The 20,623-nt window shown below is 45.8% G+C and overlaps 1 protein-coding gene across 1 annotated transcript in view; it reads right to left on the reverse strand.

Moving 5' to 3' along the window:
- LOC141257813 (pecanex-like protein 2) overlaps positions 1-20,623 on the reverse strand; it is a 1,433,759-nt gene that overhangs the window by 1,112,653 nt on the left and 300,483 nt on the right. Inside the window, exon 6 of the mRNA XM_073672817.1 lies at positions 12,105-12,235. Within this exon, the coding sequence (XP_073528918.1) occupies positions 12,105-12,235 (131 nt within the window). The remainder of the gene's footprint in view (positions 1-12,104; positions 12,236-20,623) is intronic.

A 20,623-nucleotide genomic window follows, 5' to 3' on the forward strand; every position in this document is an offset into this window, starting at 1 on the left:
CCTTTTTGCCCAGCTAATTCTTTTCTTTTCCATTAGGTCTATGACAACACGTGATTAAAAACTGACTAGCTGAATCCTTCTAAGCTCTATGTAGAAACAGAAGGTCAATTTTCCCTGTGTGAGTGTTGAGTCACTGCAACTCAGAGCAGGGAAGAGGAGAGAGAAGCTGGGAGAGGAGTTGAAGAGGGGCATGATTGATGAATGCAGGGGCAAGAGACATCCTTTTTCAATAAAGAGCAGAGAAAAGAGAAGAATTAGCAGGGTAGAAGACAAAATGAGCAACTGTACACAGTACTGTATAATATGATAATTGCAATATATTAAGAGGATAAAAACTTTGATGGGAGCACTTCTTATTGTCTATGTAGTGGTGGAGAATGCACGTTGTGACTTCACACAACTAGATAGCAGATACTGCTCTAGACACATTCTTGTGATACTATAGTGTAAAATCACATACCCTCAGGATGTAAAGAGGCAAAGAGCCCACCTCAAAGTGGCTTAAACTGATCAAAGCTAGATAACCAGATAACACATTTCCATAGTCAAATATAGTTATATGAGCTGAGCCCAAATTTATTTATTTATTTTACTCACTTATATAGCGTCATTAATTAAACAGTGCTTTACAGACATTATGGGCACTGTCCCCATTGGGGCTGACAATCTAAATAAGTGTCTTTTATCCCGTTAAGTTTATCTGTAATGTATCTATTCAAGTATATCACTACTTAAATGATTGGTATAACATGATATTAAATTGCATTGTAACCACTCAACATATCTTTGGTATGAATAAATGAAGCTTGGGTTGGTGTTATATCAGACTTTGTTATACACCACACTGTGTCTGGGTATCAGTGTCTCCTGACTGATGAAGTTCCAGAATCTTGATTACTTCTCTTTCTGTAAATTACTCTAACAGCAATAAAATCAACAGTTGGTGTGGATTTGGAGTTTTTTTTACTGGTGAAACTATTGATTCCCTGAATATAGTTTTTTTTTATACATTTTTACTTAGTCGCCTTATTTTACAAAAGTTGTAAGGTCTTACTAATGATCTTTGATAAATACTTGTATATCTAGAGTCATAGGATAACAAGGGGGTTATTTTAATTAAAGGGCGATTTTATTTTAAATGTTTCTAAATAAGGCAAATTTTATTAAAACAAAATACATTTTGTATCTTACTTTTACATTTAATTGATCCTTTTATAACTTTGTACATGGTTTTAAACTTTATTTTTCATTTTTTGGCCAGAAAATATGCTTGCATTTAAAATAAATGTATGGGCATCACTTAAGACATACTTTTCTATTTGTATGTTCTCTCCAAATTAAATGCAACTTCTGTGATTAAAGAGGTTATGCAACACAGCAAATAAAAAAACAAATGACAATTTAATACAAAACAATTGACTGCACTCATCTACAGTAGTCTTTCCTGAGGGATCCAGAAGTGCTCCGGGTCTTTGTTAATATGCCACTGTTTCCATGTGGCTGTATATCAGTAGTTACAAATAGAGATGAGTGGTGTTCGACTCGAACTGTTCGCCAATCTCAAATTCGAGCTGTTTTGGGCGGTGTTTGAGTCGTTCGACGAACACGAACGATTTGCAAAAAAATCGTCTGTTCGAGGTTATGTTCGATAACTGTTCGTGCACCAAAAGCGTAACTGGATTTTTTCACAGTAATACTGTTAATTAGTGATGAGCAAGCATGCTCGCCACTGCTCGGTACTCGCCCAAGCATCTCAGTACTCGAGATGCTCGGAGCTCGCCGAGTACTTTCGAGATGCTCGGGCAGGAGCTCGGGTCTCCGTCCTGCATGTCTGGCGCTATTTAGAGCACCAATCATGGAGGGATTGTCTGCCACTCACTGCAATGCCACAGCCATGGTGGTTGTGGCATTACAGTGATTGCCCAAATCGATGGGAACAGTGCTCACAGTGAAACATGAAAAGCCGGCAATTCAGCAGCGGCATACACCAGTACCGACAATTTAGAACAGAAAGAATAGAGCATCACACATAGATTAGATAGATAGAAACATGTCAGTCACATATATAATAAGTATAGTGACAGTGTTGGTTACTGTACTTGTCATTTAGTGTTAAAATAAAGGATTTATTAAAAAAAAAATTGGCGTGGGGTTCCCCGTAATTTTAGTCTCTAACGGAGGTTAAGCAGATGGCTGGGGCAGATGTTTGAAGCCTGGGAAGGGGGTAATACCCACGGAGCTTCCCAGGCTACTAATATCAGCCCCCAGCTGAATACCTAGCCTTTACTAGCTATTAAAATGGGGGACCCCAAAAATAATTACGTGGGGTCCCCCCTATTTTAATAGTTAGCAAAGGTTAGGCAGACAGCTGGGGGCTGATATTAATAGCCCAGGAAGGGTGCCATGAATATTGGCCCCCTCCCAGGCTATAAACACCAGCCGTCAGCTGCCCCAGAAATGGCGCATCCATAGGATGTGCCAATTCTGGCACTTAGCCTCGCTCTTCCCACTGCCCTGTAGCGGTGGCAGTGGGGTAATAGGGTTGGGGTTGATGTCAGCTTATAATGCCAGCTGACATCAAGCCCAGGTTAGTAATGGAGAGGCGTCTATAAGACACCCCCATTACTAACCCCATAGTCAAAGTTAAAAAAAACACAAACACCCTGAATAAAGTCATTTAATTGAAATAAAGACACATTCCTTTAATGTTCTAAATTAAACCCTACTTACCATATCGCCCATTCCAGCTGAAGCCAATGTCTTCTGCAATAAAAGTAAAATAATAAACCAACCTCATCCTTACCTTTCCATGGTTCCCAGGATGGCTTCAGCTCTGCTACATTGACATGACAGGCTGGATCGTAGCAGAACGCTGCCATACAGCTTGCCATGCAGCAGAAACTGAGAAGCTCCTCAGTGAAGCTCTTCAGTGTCTGGCTGTGACGGCATCCAGATGAGCCAAGTTCATGTCCAATGAACTCAGCTCACCTCATGCACGTCACTGACAGCGTGGGAGAATTCTCCTGCGCTCACCGCTTGAGATGGGATGGCATTGAGATGACAGGCTGGATCGCAGCAGAGCGCTACTGTAGCACCCTGGGGGTTCGGTTGCTACAGAGGTATTGCATCTCACCCAGACGTGCGATATCTCACTCTCAGGTAAGGATGGAGTGTGGACCAGGACCCTGACACCTGCATGCATTACACCACATTTCCGGGGGGCAGGGCGAACCATATGCTCCAAGTAGAGCACGACAGTCCCTGTCCCTGGCTGGAGTGAGGGGAGGGAACACCTAGGAAAGGGGGAACCCTGTAGTGCAGGAGCAGGGAGGAAGCAGTTCCTGGGTACACCTAGGGAGAGGTACAAAAGGTGGGCACCATCTTAGTTCAGAGAGAAGTCGGTTCAGTGGAGTCAGAGAGAGGATGTGACAGAGCAGGACTCTGTGGAGCTCTGCTCCGGACGCGGGTCTAGCCTGTGAGACCCAGTCAGCACTGAAAGGAGGGAGAGAGAGTAGGGGAGAAGAGATGAAGAAGAGCGGAGGAGGCACCAAGAACACTGAGGAAAGAAGGGACCCCAGGGGTTTGGACCGGCTGGTAACCACCATACGCCCGCATCTACCTGAGTAGTGGGGTCAGGCCAAGGGGGAGACCGGTCCCCGAAACTAGTAGAGGCGGGGAACTACCCTCAACTAGAAACCGGAGGCTGTGACATTTTATATGGTGCAGTCCCTCGCTACACCCACTAGGAAGGCACCACATAGGGTCAGGGAAACTGGCGCCGAAGTTTACCCAGAGAAGGCCCGAGGCAGCCAGACAGAAGCGTGGTCACTGGTGGGGTATGACAGGCCAGAGGAAGGATACACAAAGGGGGTCCTGCGAAGCACTCCAAAATCATCTGGGAGTTGGCCGAGCCCCCCTCACCTGGTGAACATGGTGCGACGCGGGAAGTTACAGCCGTCCGGAGTAATGTGGAATAACGAACGGTGAGTAAAGACCCTGGACTGCATTACAGAGACTGTGAGTCATTATTCCCACGCACCATCACCCCCATCATCCACCTACACTGCCATAGGGCTACACTCTTCCCGTGGGGAGTTATACCATCCCTGTGCTGCTCACCAACATCAGCCCCTGCGGTCTGCCCTGCAGCGGCGGTTCATCCTGACCGCAATCCACGGGTGGCGTAGTTGGACTTTTGAAAATAATGAAAACCATATCAATAGACTGCCACTGGTTTGACCACCCTGAGCCACGGGACCGGGTCATCGCCATGGTGACTACAACCCCCAGCATCCCACCAATGGCCTGGTTCCGGGTTACCCACGCGGCCCAGGGGGCGAGTCAACTTTGGCATAGTCGGCAGGATTGTGACCAACCCGCCACAAACGGGTATTGCGTGCCTGAAAAGAGACTGTTTCACTGTATTGAAAATGGCGCCCGCCCCAAAAGAACAGACGCCATAATGTGTGCGCCAAAAGATAACGAGAAGCCACCTCCCATTGTGGGATAGGTCCCAGAATGGCGCCAAAGACGGAGCCCACCCCCAACAGCCATGAGTGCGGCTGCAGAGATGTCCATCAACGTGGGGGGGCTGCCCCTAAGAGTGATTGTCAGAAGATTTCCCCAGGACCACCCCCAACAGGGTCGGAAAGAGAAGAAAACCGGGGGGCAGGGTGAGGTTTGGATCAGTCTCGGCAGACCACACCCGAAGATGGCAAGCAGCACCGACTCCAGCACCCTGACGGGTGGCTTGCTGCAGGCCATCGCGGCCCCGTACAGCCTCAAGGAGCTGATGGCGCAGCTCCCAGGAGGAGACCCGGAGTTCCTCCGAACGGCGTTGGAGGATTTGGACCGGAGGATGGTTCAGGCGCAGCGAGAAGCTGTAACAGAGTGGAGAGAGGAGATGGCCCGGCGGGTCACGGCCCAGCAGCACGGGACTCCGCCAGCACCAGCCAGCGAGCCAGCCCCTGAGGACGAGGAGCGGAGGCCGGAAGCTGAGAGCAGCGCAGCTCTGGAAGCAGGTAAGGGGGACACCCCTGCCACCAGCCCTAATGCCACCAACCTGCCTCTGGACCCTGTCGCGGAGCCAGACGTTCCGGGCGTCGCTACGCCTTCCCCGCTCCCGCCGCCGGCATGCAGGCCCCAAGCTGTGAGCCCTGTAGCCGGATCAAGCCCCAGGCCATGCCCCCTGACCCCAGATGCGGTCGGAAGCGGCTCGCTCCAGGCCCGGTCGCAAGGCCTGGCATCCCCAGGCACCTCTGAACCAAGTGCGCCCCCGGTCCCGAAGCCACCACCCCTTGGGACCGACCTGTACAGCCAGCTCACCGGACCCGATGGAGAGCCGGTCCCTGTGCCGGAGGGATGGGTTCACCCCAGTCGGCGGAAGGACCAGTCCGCAGAGGCCAAGGCCCCGCTTGCTCCACTCCTGCCCGTACCACAGCCAGTCGCCGTCTCCCAGCTCCCGGAGGAAAAGGTCCAGATAGAATGGGACCAGAATGGGGAGGATCTGATGGGGTTTGCACAGGAGACGCGGGCGGCCGCAGTTCGCAGGTGGAAGATCTGTGAGCAGCTTGCAAAGGAGGAGCGGACGCGGCGCCAGAAGAGGGAGCAGCTGCAGGCCCGGAGCGCGGAGGAGAAGACAGAGACTCATAGAAACCCACAAGCAGCACGCGGTCCTAAAGTAGCTGGGACCGTGGTGAAGCTCCACCAGGAGAAAGGGTGGGGGTTTATCCGGGACTCTACCACAGCCACTGACCTCTATGTTGACAGGAGAGATGTGGAGGGCCAACTGCCAAAGAGACACCGGAAACGGGAGCTGTTCCCGGGAGATCGGGTAACGTACACCCAGCATCGAGGCCTAAAAGGGTGGTATGCCCTCAATGTCCAGAGGGTAGAGGAGGAACATTACCAGGAGCACTGCTATCCAGAGGACCCGGACGGGTCTGAAGAGTATGGCGAGGAGGAAGAGCGTGCGCCAGGAGGACACAGCTATTAAAAAGTGAGTGCACTGTAAATAGTTGCCCAATTGGGTACAAGAAGAGAAAGTTCACCCCGGATGGGGACTGTTGCCTGTGTGTTGTTTGCTGAAAGTTACCCGGAGACTGGTTAGTAATATCCGGCTGAGGACTGGGAGCAGCCAACTCTTTGTTTGTATCCGGCTGAGGACTGGGAGCAGCCACTTTTTATAAACTATCCGGCCGAGGACTGGGAGCGGTCAATTTTGTAAATAGTTGCACTTCCTAAAGTGCCCCCTACTGGTTTTATAAGGAACTACAACAATTGACCTCAGAACAAAAACCCATTAGAGGTGGCCGAAGACGAGGTCCGGCAGCTAGATCAGCTACACCCTGCAGCCACCCCAGGGCCATCGTTGAGGGTTTACGAATGGGTCCCTCATGTTTAAAAGTTTTGCTAAAGTTTGCACCTTAAGAATGGACACCTGGTCGCAGCAGGAGCTGTAACTTACTGAAGGACTCCGTCATAATGATGCTGCTGAAAGAGTTTTGTGTTTCTCTACTTGAAAATCTGTTTTAAATTTGTATGCTGAAAAGTCATATTGAAAGTGAAAATTTTGTATGATAACCGTAACTTCTAAAAGAAAAATTGCCTCCCATAAAGGGATGAGTTATAATGGTTTATAATCTTATATGTGGATGCATTCTAAAAAATTTGCATGTTTTGAACTGTCTTTTGCTCTGTTCCAGCCCGCAGACGTGCTGTGAATTACCAGGGGGGAATGTAGCACCCTGGGGGTTCGGTTGCTACAGAGGTATTGCATCTCACCCAGACGTGCGATATCTCACTCTCAGGTAAGGATGGAGTGTGGACCAGGACCCCGACACCTGCATGCATTACACCACATTTCCGGGGGCAGGGCGACCGATATGCTCCAAGTAGAGCACAACAGTCCCTGTCCCTGGCTGGAGTGGGGGGAGGGAACACCTAGGAAAAGGGGAACCCTGTAGTGCAGGAGCAGGGAGGAAGCAGTTCCTGGGTACACCTAGGGAAAGGTACAAAAGGTGGGCACCATCTTAGTTCAGAGAGAAGTCGGTTCAGTGGAGTCAGAGAGAGGATGTGACAGAGCAGGACTCTGTGGAGCTCTGCTCCGGACGCGGGTCTAGCCTGTGAGACCCAGTCAGCACTGAAAGGAGGGAGAGAGAGTAGGGGAGAAGAGATGAAGAAGAGCGGAGGAGGCTCCAGGAACACTGAGGAAAGAAGGGACCCCAGGGGTGTGGACCGGCTGGTAGCCACCATACGCCCGCATCTACCTGAGTAGTGGGGTCAGGCCAAGGGGGAGACCGGTCCCCGAAACTAGTAGAGGCGGGGAACTACCCTCAACTAGAAACCGGAGGCTGTGAAATTTTATATGGTGCAGCCCCTCGCTACACCCACTAGGAAGGCACCACATAGGGTCAGGGAAACTGGCGCCGAAGTTTACCCAGAGAAGGCCCGAGGCAGCCGGACAGAAGCGTGGTCCCTGGTGGGGTATGACAGGCCAGAGGAAGGACACGCAAAGGGGGTCCTGCGAAGCGCTCCAAAATCATCTGGGAGTTGGCCGAGCCCCCCTCACCTGGTGAACATGGTGCGACGCGGGAAGTTACAGCAGGCCGGAGTAATGTGGAATAACGAACTGTGAGTAAAGACCCTGGAATGCATTACAGAGACTCTGAGTCATTATTCCCAAGCACCATCACCCCCATCATCCACCTATACTACCCTGGGGCTACACTCTTCCCGTGGGGAGTTATACCATCCCTGTGCTGCTCACCAACATCAGCCCCAGCGGTCTGCACCTGCAGCGGCGGTTCATCCTGACCGTAATCCACGGGTGGCGTAGTCGGACATTTGAAAACCATATCAATAGACTGCCACTGGTTTGACCACCCTGAGCCACGGGACCGGGTCATCGCCACGGTGACTACAACCCCCAGCATCCCACCAAAGGCCCGGTTCCGGGTTCCCCAGGCGGCCCAGGGGGCGAATCACTACCATCCAGCTTGTCGTCCTTCAGAGACACTGCAGGTAGCGCTTCAGAGACACTGCAGAGCACAAGCATGTTTGCGCTCTGCAGTGTCTCTGAAGGATGACAAGCTGGATGGTAGCGCTCTGCTGCGATCCAGCCTGTCATCTCAATGCCATCCCACCGTGGGAAAATTCTTCTGCTCAAGCGGTGAGCTTAGGAGAATTCTCCCACGCTGTCAGTGACGTGCATGAGGTGAGCTGAGTTCATTTGACATGAACTCGGCTCATCTGGATGCCGTCACAGCCAGACACTGAGGAGCTTCACTGAGGAGCTTCTCAGTGTCTGCGGCATGGCAAGCTGGATGGCAGCGTTCTGCTGCGCTCCAGCCTGTCATGTTAATGTAGCAGAGCTGAAGCTGTCCTGGGAACCATGGAAAGGTAAGGATGAGGTTGGTTTATTATTTTATTTTTATTACAGGAGATCGTTGGCTTCAGCTGGAATGGGCGATACGGTAAGTAGGGTTTAATTTAGAACATTAAAGGAATGTGTCTTTATTTCAATTAAAGGACTTTATTCTGGGTGTTTGTGTTTTTTTTTACTTTGACTATGGGGTTAGTAATGGAGTTGTCTTATAGACGCCTCTCCATTACTAACCTGGGCTTGATGTCAGCTGGCATTATAAGCTGACATCAACCCCAACCCTATTACCCTACTACAGGGCAGTGGGAAGAGCGAGGCTAAGTGCCAGAATTGGCACATCCTATGGATGCGCCATGTGTGGGGCGCCTGACGGCTGGTGTTTCTAGCCTGGGAGGGGGCCAATATTCATGGCACCCTTCCTGGGCTATTAATATCAGCCCACAGCTGTCTGCCTAGCCTTTGCTAGCTATTAAAATAGGGGGGACCCCACATCATTTTTTGGGGGGTCCCCCATTTTAATAGCTAGTAAAGGCTAGGTATTCAGCTGGGGGCTGATATTAGTAGCCTGGGAAGCTCCGTGGGTATTACTCCCTTCCGAGGCTTCAAACATCTGCCCCAGCCGTCTGCTTAACCTCCGCTAGAGACTAAAATTACGGGGAACCCCACACCAATTTTTTTTTAATAAATCCTTTATTTTAACACTAAATGACAAGTACAGTAACCAACACTGTCACTGTACTTATTATATATGTGACTGACATGTTTCTATCTATCTAATCTACTGTATGTGTGATGCTCTATTCTATTCTGAGCAGTTTGTCAGCTTTTGGACACCCTTGAAGGTGTTTTCTATGTGCTTTCTATTTGTTTCTATGTGTTTTTGTTTGCCTGCCATTGGTTTTAACGGTGTTCGACGGTGTTCGACGAACCATTCGACGAACCTTTCGACGAACACTACGGGGGTGGCTCAGCACTAGTTACAATAGTCACATATTGTACAACTGGCATCACTGCTCAGAGAGCCATGATGCTTGTAGTAAAGCAAGTGACCACTGCAGCCATCAACTGACTTCAGCAGTGATTATCACCAGATCGCTGGAGGAAACAATAGGTAAATACCCTGCCTTTTGTTTTTTTACTACATTGGCAGCTGTTTAAAAAACTTATAACTTGGAAAACCATTTTAAGATGTCAGAATTGGCAATTAGTGAAATACAGTTGTGCTCAAAAGTTTACATACCCAGGCAGAATTTTTCCTTTCTTGGCCTTGTTTCAGAGAATATGAATGATAACAAAAAAACTTTTTCTCCACTCATGGTTATTGGTTGGGTGAAGCCATTTATTGTCAAACTACTGTGCTTTCTCTTTTTAAATCTGAATGACAACCAAAAACATCCAAATGACCCTGATCAAAAGTTCACATACCCTGGTGATTTTGGCCTGAAAACATGCATAGAATTTGACACAAATGGGTTTGAATGGCTACTAAAGCAAACATCCTCACCTGTGACCTGTTTGTTTGTAATCAGTGTGTGTGCATAAAAGATGAGTGATTTTCTGGGATCCAGACAGACTCTTGCATCTTTCATCCAGACACTGACTTTTCTGGATTGTGAGTCATGGGGAAAGCAAAAGAATTGTCAATGGATCTATGGGAAAAGGTAGTTAAACTGTATAACACAGGAAAGGGATACAAAAAAATATCCAAGGAATTGATAATGCCAGTCAGCTGCATTCAAACTGTGATTAACAAATGGAAAATCAGGGGCTCTGTAAAAACCAAACCACGGTCAGGTAGACCAACAAAAATTTCGGCCACAGCTGCCAGGAAAATTGTTCGGGATGCAAAGAAAAACCCACAAATAACATCAGCTGAAATTCAGGACACTCTGAAAACTAGCAGTGTGGCTGTTTCAGGATGCACAATAATGAGGCACTTGAAGAAAAATGGGCTGCATGGTTGAGTCGCCAGATGAAAGCCATTACTGGGCAAATGCCACAAAGTATCTCGCCTACAATACGCCAAACAGCATAGAGACAAGCCTCAAAACTTCTGTCACAAGGTAATTTGGAGTGATGAGACCAAAATTGAACTTTTTGGCCACAACCATAAACGTTACATTTGGAGAGAGGTCAACAAGGCCTATGATGAAAGGAACATCATTCCTACAGTAAAGCAAAGAAGTGGATCCCTGATGTTTTGGGGATGTGTGAGCTACAAAGGCACAGGAAACTTGGTAAAAGTTGAAGGAAAGATGAATGCAGCACGTTATCAGCAAATACTGGAGGCAAATTTACATTCATCAGCCCGGAAGCTGCGCATGGGACGTACTTGGAAGCTCCAACATGACAACGCTCCAAAACACAAGGCCAAGTCGACCTGTCATTGGCTACAGCAGAACAAAGTGAAGGTTCTGGAGTGGCCATCTCAGTCTCCTGACCTCAATATCATTGAGCCACTCTGGAGAGATCTCAAGCGCGCAGTTCATGCTAGACAGCCCAGAAATTTACAGGAACTGGAGGCTTTTTGCCAAGAAGAATGGGCAGCTTTACCATCTAAGAAATTAAAGAACCTCATCCACAACTACCACAAAAGACTTCAAGCTGTCAGCTGTCATTGATGTTAGAGGGGGTAATACATGGTATTAAGAATTGGGTTATGTGAACTTTTGATCAGGGTCATTTGGATGTTTTTGGTTGTCATTAAGATTTAAAAAGAGAAAACACAGTAGTTTGACAATAAATGGCTTCACCCAACCAATAACCATGATTGGAGAAAAAGTTTTTTTGTTATCATTCATATTTTCTGAAACAAGGCCAAGAAACGAAAAATTCTGCCGGGGTATGTAAACTTTTGAGCACAACTGTAAGTGGGCTACTGAAGGGTGGCAGATGGAGTGTGGCAGTGTACTACAATTGCACTCTGGCTATTGGTAACATGGATTCATAGCAAATGTTACTCGTCTATCCCAGTTCCAGCATTAAACACAGCATCGTGCCTCTGCATCGCCTGGTTCGCTTTATTCTCCAGTGGTTGGGGTTGAAGCTGTGACAAACTGGAAAGTCTGGTTATCTAATTGTACAAGGTCAAATAAACTGCTTGCATATTCCTGTAGTTGGTCTTGCACTACACTATCTCAGCTACTGTACATCAAAGTCTCCACTTCTCCAGTTCTGCTGCTCAGCTATACTACATACATAGTCTGTTACCCTAATTTCAGTACACCAGTTCAACTAAATCTCCGGTAGCATTTTGAATTTCTGACTCATTCAACATTCTGCACCAGCACCACCTGTCCGTGCTGCATAAAACCTGCTCCTCTAGACCCCTAGCTTTAGTCATAGGAGTGCGGGCTTCAGTCACCACTCAGTACAAAGTGACTGACCGCGGGCTCAGCTCCCCTATGACTGAAAGTCCAAGGCTGCCGGTAGTGAGACAGTCCATGTGGTGGCAGAACAGCTTCAGAATGCTATTGACCTGCAGACTAACCCCATATCTACAAGATAATAGCATTTTTTTTTCTACATGATAGATTCCCTTTAATACAATGTCAATTTGATCTCATCACCACTATGCATCAGGTATGAGTTTTTCCCTTTTAGGAAAAAAAGTATTTTTTTTAAATATTTGTTTCACCATCTTTATTTCATACTTTGATGGATATATGTCTTTTTCTCAATGGCACTAATTATATAATATTATTTGGCATATCAGACCTACCTTTGTTTGATTGTGTGTCATCTGGCAAAGAGGCAGAGGTTCCGCAGAGGACTTGTAAAACAGTACTTTCTTGCTGTGAGGAATGAACACATGTCACTTCATAGATGATCTTTTTTCTGGTCGTCTGGAAACTTTACAAACGGACACATTTTTCAATCAGAATAGTAAAATCCATACTGACTACAAACTATCAAATGTTTAGGTCTAGACAATCTTTATATATGCTTTTTCAGATTTAATTATACATAACATGGGCACTGTGAAAGCCACTGTTTTTGTAGAACCAGCAAGGTTGAAATGTTGATTATTAATCATTGCCCCTAATGTCCTTAAAATTTAGCACTTTTAATCTAAACACCATGTAATGTAATGTATAGGGTAGCAGTCAACCTACATGGCGGCCTCATGGTGGCCTTGACTCACACCTGTTTCTTCCCCTTCTTCTAAGAACCATTACTTTTTCATTATTCCCTCACAATATCTGTATCAGAGCTTGGTTTTTCTGGACAAAATTTAGTTTTTAATAGCACTATTTATTTTACTACATGCATATACTGAAAAATGGGAAAAAAATTCAAGTGGGGTTAAATAGTGAAAAAACTGCAATTCCACCATTGTTTTTCAGGCTTTGTTTTCATGGCATGAATTGTGCAGTTAAAATTATCTGGCAATATGATTCTCCAGAATATGGTGATGGCAATACTACACTTGTATAGTTCTTTATATTTTAGAAGTGAAAAAAAATCTAAAATTTGTAAAGAAAAATAAATTGTTAGTATCGATATTTTCTGAGACTCGTCGTCGCATATTTAATTACCATTGCTGGAGTTGTGTGAGGGCTTACTTTTTACATGTCGAGCTGACATTTTCATGGATACCAAATTTTACTATGTTATGTTTATTATTTATTCATTTATATTAAAATTGGGAAAGGGGGGTGATTTAAACTTTTACATATTTTATCATATTTTTTTAACCTTTTATTTCCTTTTTCTTTATTTTTTTAGTCCCTATTTGGGATTTTAACTAGCGATACTTTGATACTTTGCAATACCATTGTATTGCAGTATAAAGAATAAATCAATCTCCTTTGAAGATCAGCGGATATCTGACCTTTAGAGGAATACTAAGATGGTGACAATAAAGGCCTTTAGTATGCTCGCAATTACAGTGGTACCCCACCGCTACTTCTACATTATGTCGCAAGTGGCCAAAAGTTGCTGGGAAGCACTGACGATAGTGCTACTTAAATGCTGCTGTCAGAGAGTGACAGACAAGGCATTTAAATGGGTGTTCTCAAGTTCTTAAAATGCTTTAATTAGTTAGACAGCATGGAAATAATAACGTTTGCAATTGACTTGCTTTTCTACCTGCTGTAATTCTCCTGCAATGAAAGCTTTTGTCTTTTATTATGCATAACTTGTTTCCATATAACATGACCTTTAGAGCAAGGGGAAGCCTGAGCAGTAACTACATTTCAAGAGAAAGGTTAACTCTTAACATACCAGCACCTCTCTCCATCCCATTGATTTCTATACAGCAGTTTCTGCTGACCTCCCTCTCTTTCTGTCTCCTCCTCTTGCAACATCATCAGATCATTGCATTCAAAGCAGGTCAAAACATGGCCCTCTGCTTTCACTGTCTGCTGTCAGGAGCTGTGTGCTTTGTTCAAATGCAGTGTTATTTTTATGTGTAAACATAGTATTAGCATGTGCATGTGTTACAGCAGAAGTTTTGCTGAGATTAAAGGGAACCTGTCATGTCCTATCTACTATCTACGTTGCCCCCAGAGCGTTGTTAGTGATGCAATGTGCATCACTAACACGCTTTTTTCATTAAAATTGGTGGTAATATAATGAGTATATAACATTTTATACACTTAGATCCTACCTGATCGTTTTAGTCATAGGAGTGTGATCCTGGTATTCAGTCAGGGGCGGCGTCACATTCAGTCAGGGCTGGCGCCACCCACGTATTTGAATTTTGCTCCCGGATAGCGCTGATGTAAGTGGGGCGCTTGCGCAGTTTTACATTGCCAGCCTCGGCTCCCTGTGCGTACACAGTGAGGCTGTGTAGTTCACAGCTTCACTACGCATGAGCTATGAGCCGCGCGGCTCTCTGTGCACGTGCAGTGAGGCTGTGTAGTTCACAGCTTCACTGCGCATGCGCTGTGACAAGCGGCTCCCCGCGCATGCGCAGTGAAGTTTCTGCATTCCATCAGGGCTGGCGCCGCCCACGTATTTGAATTTTGCTCTCGGCTAGCGCTGATATAAGTGGGGCGCTTGCGCAGTTTTACATCGCCAGCCTCGACTCCCTGCATGTGCTCAGTGAGCCTGTGTAGTTCACAGCTTCACTGCGCATGCGCTGTGACGAGTGGCTCCCCGCGCATGCACAATGAGCCTGTATAGTGTACAGCTTCACTGCAAATGCGCTGTGACAAGCGGCTCCCTGCATGTGTGCAGTGAAATTTCCACATTCAGTCAGGGCTGGCACTGCCCACATATTTGAATTTTGTTCCCGGCCAGCGCTGATATAAGTGTGGCGCTTGCGCAGTTTTACATCGCCAGGCTCGGCTCCCTGCAAGTGTGCAGTGAGGCTGTGTAGTTCACAGCTTCACTGCGCATGCGCTGTGATGAGCGGCTCTGGCCGCACACAGAGAAGCTGGAAACTTCACTGCACACGTGAGGGGAGCTACTCATCACAACGCATGCGCAGTGAAGCTGTGAACTACACAACCTCACTGTGCACACGCAAGGAGCCGAGGCTGGCGATGAAAAACTGCGCTAGCGCCCCACTTACAGTGGTGGCCAAAAGTATTGGCACCCCTGCAATTCTGTCAGATAATACTCAGTTTCTTCCTGAAAATGATTGCAATCACAAATTCTTTGGTATTATTATCTTCATTTAATTTGTCTTCAATGAAAAAACACAAAAAGAATTGTCCTAAAGCCAAATTGGATACAATTCCACACCAAACCTAAAAAAGGGGGTGGACAAAAGTATTGGCACTGTTTGAAAAATCATGTGATGCTTCTCTAATTCGTGTAATTAACAGCACCTGTAACTTACCTGTGGCACCTAACAGGTGTTGGCAATAACTAAATCACACTTGCAGCCAGTTAACATGGATTAAAGTTGACTCAACCTCTGTCCTGTGCCCTTGTTTGTACCACATTGAGCATGGAGAAAAGAAAGAAGACCAAAGAACTGTCTGAGGACTTGAGAAACCAAATTGTGAGGAAGCATGAGCAATCTCAAGGCTACAAGTCCATCTCCAAAGACCTGAATGTTCCTGTGTCTTCCGTGCGGAGTGTCATCAAGAAGTTTAAAGCCCATGGCACTGTGGCTAACCTCCCTAGATGTGGACGGAAAAGAAAAATTGACGAGAGATTTCAGTGCAAGATTGTTCAGATGGTGGATAAAGTACCTCGACTAACATCCAAACAAGTTCAAGCTGCCCTGCAGTCCGAGGGTACGACAGTGTCAACCCGTACTATCCGTCTGCGTCTGAATGAAAAGGGACTGTATGGTAGGATACCCAGGAAGACCCCACTTCTTACCCCGAGACATAAAAAAGCCAGGCTGGAGTTTGCCAAAACTTACCTGAGAAAGCCTAACTGGACTGCTTGACCGTGTGCATGGCATTATGAAGACTGAAGACTACCAACAAATTTTGCAGCATAATGTAGGGCCCAGTGTGAGAAAGCTGGGTCTCCCTCAAAGGTCATGGGTCTTCCAGCAGGACAATGACCCAAAACACACTTCCAAAAGCACTATAAAATGGTTTGAGAGAAAGCACTGGAGACTTCTAAAGTGGCCAGCAATGAGTCCAGACCTGAATCCCATATAACACCTGTGGAGAGATCTCAAAATGGCAGTTTGGAGAAGGCACCCTTCAAATATCAGGGACCTGGAGCAGTTTGCCAAAGAAGAATGGTCTACAATTCCAGCAGAGCATTGTAAGAAACTCATTGATGGTTACCGGAAGCGGTTGTTCGCAGTTATTTTGGCTAAAGGTTGTGCAACCAAGTATTAGGCTGAGGGTGCCAATACTTTTGTCTGGCCCATTTTTGGAGTTTTGTGTGAAATGATCAATGATTTGATTTTTGCTTCATTCTCTTTTGTGTTTTTTCCTTGCAAAAAAATTAAATGAAGATAATAATACCAAAGAATTTGTGATTGCAATCATTTTCAGGAAGAAACTGAGTATTATCTGACAGAATTGCAGGGGTGCCAGAGGTTGAGTCAACTTTAATCCATGTTAACTGGCTGCAAGTGTGATTTAGTTATTGCCAACACCTGTTAGGTGCCACAGGTAAGTTACAGGTGCTGTTAATTACATGAATTAGAGAAGCATCACATTATTTTTCAAACAGTGCCAATACTTTTGTCCACACCCATTTTTAGGTTTGGTGTGGAATTATATCCAATTTGGCTTAGGACAATTCTTTTTGTGTTTTTTCATTGAAGACAAATTAAATGAAGATAATAATACCAAAGAATTTGTGATTGCAATCATTTTCAGGAAGAAACGGAGTATTATCTGACAGAATTGTAGGGGTGCCAATACTTTTGGCCACCACTGTATATATAGCGCTCCGGGAGCTGCGTTCCCGCAAAGCGAAGTGTATATACGGTGCCGTGATCGCGTGGGCTCATGCTGAGCACCGCCACTATTAAATGCTGGTGTCAGCTGTATATGAGAGCAGACACCCTGCAGCAACGCCCAATGGTGCTAGCACCAATCGCGGCCATTTAACCTCTGTAATGCTGCTGTCAATAGTGACAGTGACACCGCGGGAAATCGCAGAGAGAGTGAGCTCACTCTATGCTCCCGTCGGCACAACGCAATACGATTGCTTTGTGCCGATGGTCTCCATGATGACCCCGGGCTGAAAGATGGACACGGGGTCACCCAGGGACAGTGGTCTGTCAGTTCATGCTCAGAGCATGAGCTGACTCGCCTCCTCCCTGCATGTCAGATGCTGATCTAATGCTCTGCAATGCATTCAATACATTCTAGTGGTAAAATTTCTGTTGCAGAGACTAGCAACTCCACAAGAGAATTTGACATGGTGCGGTCCTGAAAGACGCGCTGCATGCCAGTGTCCACGGTGATCCGCAGCCTCAGATGCACGCATAGTGAACATGGGATTTCTAGAAATCCCATTCACTATGCTGTAACATCTGGATGCTGCGGGTTTGATGCTATATAAACACGCAGATTCAAACCTGCAGCGGCTCCTGATTGCGGCCACGTATCCAAACTCACCTGCAGCATGTAAATTTCTGTAGCGGACACGCTAGTCTCTGCTGCAGATTTTGACCGATTGAAGTGTCATTATATGCGGTGGATCCACATCTATTGACAACAAAACTGCAGCAGTAGAGCACAGCATTTTGGACGCAGAGAAAATACTCTGCGTCCAAAGCGCTGATTGTTGCTGATCATGGGGACGTAGCGGCTAAAGAAACAGCTGTGAGCTGTTATTAATAGCCAGGGAACATGTTTGGCTAATGGCTCCTTCTTAGGCTAAAAATAGCAGCTCTCAGCTGCCCCAGAAATTACATGACTGGAAATGCTAATGAGATTGGGTGTATGGGATTAGCTGACACTTAGTCCTTTTGCTTGGTGATAACAAGGTGTCAATCAGACTCTTTCATTACTAAACCTAATTAAAGTAAAGAGTTAAATAAACAACACACACATGGTAAAACACTTTATTTGAAATACAACAGACACATTCTTTAATCATTTAAATTAACCAATATACTCACCCCCGGTCTGACAGTAATCCAAGGGTTAAAGCGATGTCACACATTTCTTTTTTCAAATATCTTTATTTAGCTCCAAAAAGCTCTAAAAAACGCATTAAAAAAACGCATCAAAAATGCGGCAAAATGCACATTTTTCTGCAGCATTTTTCCTGCCAAGAGATGCAGAAATGCTGCAGAAATTTCTGCAATCAAATCCTGAACGTGTGCACATAGCCTTAGTGTGTGACAGCAGCCAAAAACTCAATATAAATCTGGTATTGCTGTAATCGCACCAACTCAAAAAATAAAGTCATCTAAGCACGAGGAACAGCGTAAAAAATAACTAAAACCAATTCTTCACCTGCTGTTAATTTTTTCCTTCTGAATCCCAAAGATCGCAGTAAGGCTTGGCTCACATTTATCCGGCGCTCTTTCCTGAGAACTTACACCGGGGTTTCTGAGTAAATCTCTGAAATACGTGATTCAGAAGGAACCACCGGCGGAAGATTCCCTATAATGAGGCAGATGGAGGCACTGTGGATGCAGTCTGGCCTGTGATCTGGCGGTGTCTATCTTTTTAGGCAAGCATAAATGTGCCATCGGCCACAGTTTTGTGCACTTGAAAAGAAGAACAACGCTGAATAGAGGCCAGACGGAGTCCAGAGTAACTCTGCTGCCTCATTATATTTAACTACAAAGATGTAGGGTGATACCTAGATGCCAAAACCAAGTAAAGTAGCCAAGGGATATTAATTTTCCTGAATTATATCAGACAGAAAATTTAGGCATAGATATGTGGCTATGAGCAACTTTGTATAGTTAATAAAGTGCAGCTGCATAGGTGCCTAGAGCCCACTGCTCTACTATGGTTACTGCTTAGTATGACATGTAAGAAACAATTACTTATATAAAGTTATTGTAGGACTGTGGCAATAATCCATACTACGGCCAGAATAACATCATTGGACTATACTTGTGAGAGAGGGTCGATGGTGATCTGTCACTTGGATGCATCCACCTCGACGTGCGTTTTGGCATCTGCCTTCGTCAGGGGGTGCCTCATTACAGTGAATGGATCTGTCGGGGGTTTCATCTGTCATATCACTCGGAGATTTAGATGGAACCCTAAAGGAAGTGCCCTGCATAAGAGCGCCGGTTAAATGTGATCCAAAATGATATGTAAAATGTTCCAAATAAATGCTTCAACTCAACCAACAAAAAAATCCCCCACTCAGGTCCATCATCTGTCAATGGAAATATAGGGAGGGGGCTTCCACGTTACTGGTAGTGCAAAGGCTTTGGAAAAGCGCTATGGCTCGTTGCCCCGCAAAAGAAATTCAGCAAATTCTGCGCTCTCAAATACAAATGAACCTTCCCTTCTAAGTCCCAGTGAGTCTAAGGCTGCGTGCCCACTATGCGTTTTTCAAGCGATTTCAAGCACATAGCACTCCAGTCCAGTTCTGTCGGTTGCTGCTGTTAGATATTTCTGGAAATAGGCCCAGGTCTCAGGGGCCAGGAATAATTTTTTTTCAATCTTAATCCTCATTATTTGCTAAAACAGCAATCCAGAGAACACGTTTTTTCTGCGCCATTTGCTTGTTGGCACTGCAGAATACAGCCAGGTCCTTTCCATATTACAGAGTTAAAAATCCAGCTATTTAAAACTGTGTTTTCTCCGTCACACGGATCACATATACTTTTTCAGAAAATACTGCCATTTCTGGCCTCCATGAAATTTTTTTTTCAGTGTGTCAGCAAAGTTTTTGACACTGGTGTGCTGTTCAAAACAGTTACCTACAGGCCAGGTATTTAAAACTGTGTTTTCTCCATCACACGGATTACATATGCGTTGTCAGAAAATACTGCCACTTCTGGCCTCCATTAAAAAAAAATTTCAGTGTGTCAGTGAAGCAATTCACAGCAGTTTGCTGTTCAAACTACTTACCTACAGGCCAGGTATTTAAAACCCTGTTTTCTCCGTCACACAGATCACATATAAATTCGCTCCAAACTCAGTCATTTGTAGTGAGCGTGGAAGATAGCCATGTATACCCCCCAGGGGTAAATGTTTGTCAGCCCATACACTTAGTGCATGGGCATTACGAGTATAGGAGGCCGGCTCCTTTCTAATGGGAACATTTTTTATGAGGCCCTCCTCCACGTCTCTTCCAAGGGGCATTGAAGTGCCTCCAAATTTTTGTCAGCCCTTGCATTCACTGCATAGGCCAACACTATGGGAGACTCTCTCCTTTCTAATGGGAATTTGTAGTTACTGTAGCCCTGCTCTGTGTGTCTTTAAATTCTTAGTGGAGTTTTTCCTAAAACTGGTCAGCCGTTGGACTTACTGCATACCCTATAACTGTATAGCAGACCCTCTCCTTTCTAATGGGAACATGTTGTACCTTGTTACTGTGGCCCTGCTCTGTGTGTCTTTAAATTCTTAGTGGAGTTTTTCCTAAAATTGTCAGCCGTTGGACTCACTGGATACCCTGTAACTGTATAGCAGACCCTCTCCTTTCTAATGGGAACATGTCGTACCTTGTTACTGTGGCCCTGCTCTGTGTGTCTTTAAATTCTTAGTGGGGTTTTTCCTAAAATTGTCAGCGGTTGGACTCACTGCATACCCTATAACTGTATAGCAGACCTTCTCCTTTCTAATGGGAACATGTCGTACCTTGTTACTGTGGCCCTGCTCTATGTGTCTTTAAATTCTTAGTGGGGTTTTTCCCAAATTTTGGCAGACCTTGCAGTCACAGCATGGG

Source organism: Phyllobates terribilis, unplaced genomic scaffold (genome assembly GCF_046119375.1).
Source record: "Phyllobates terribilis strain yellow unplaced genomic scaffold, ASM4611937v1 Scaffold_3__8_contigs__length_932513732, whole genome shotgun sequence".
NCBI classification, from domain to species: Eukaryota; Metazoa; Chordata; class Amphibia; order Anura; family Dendrobatidae; genus Phyllobates; species Phyllobates terribilis.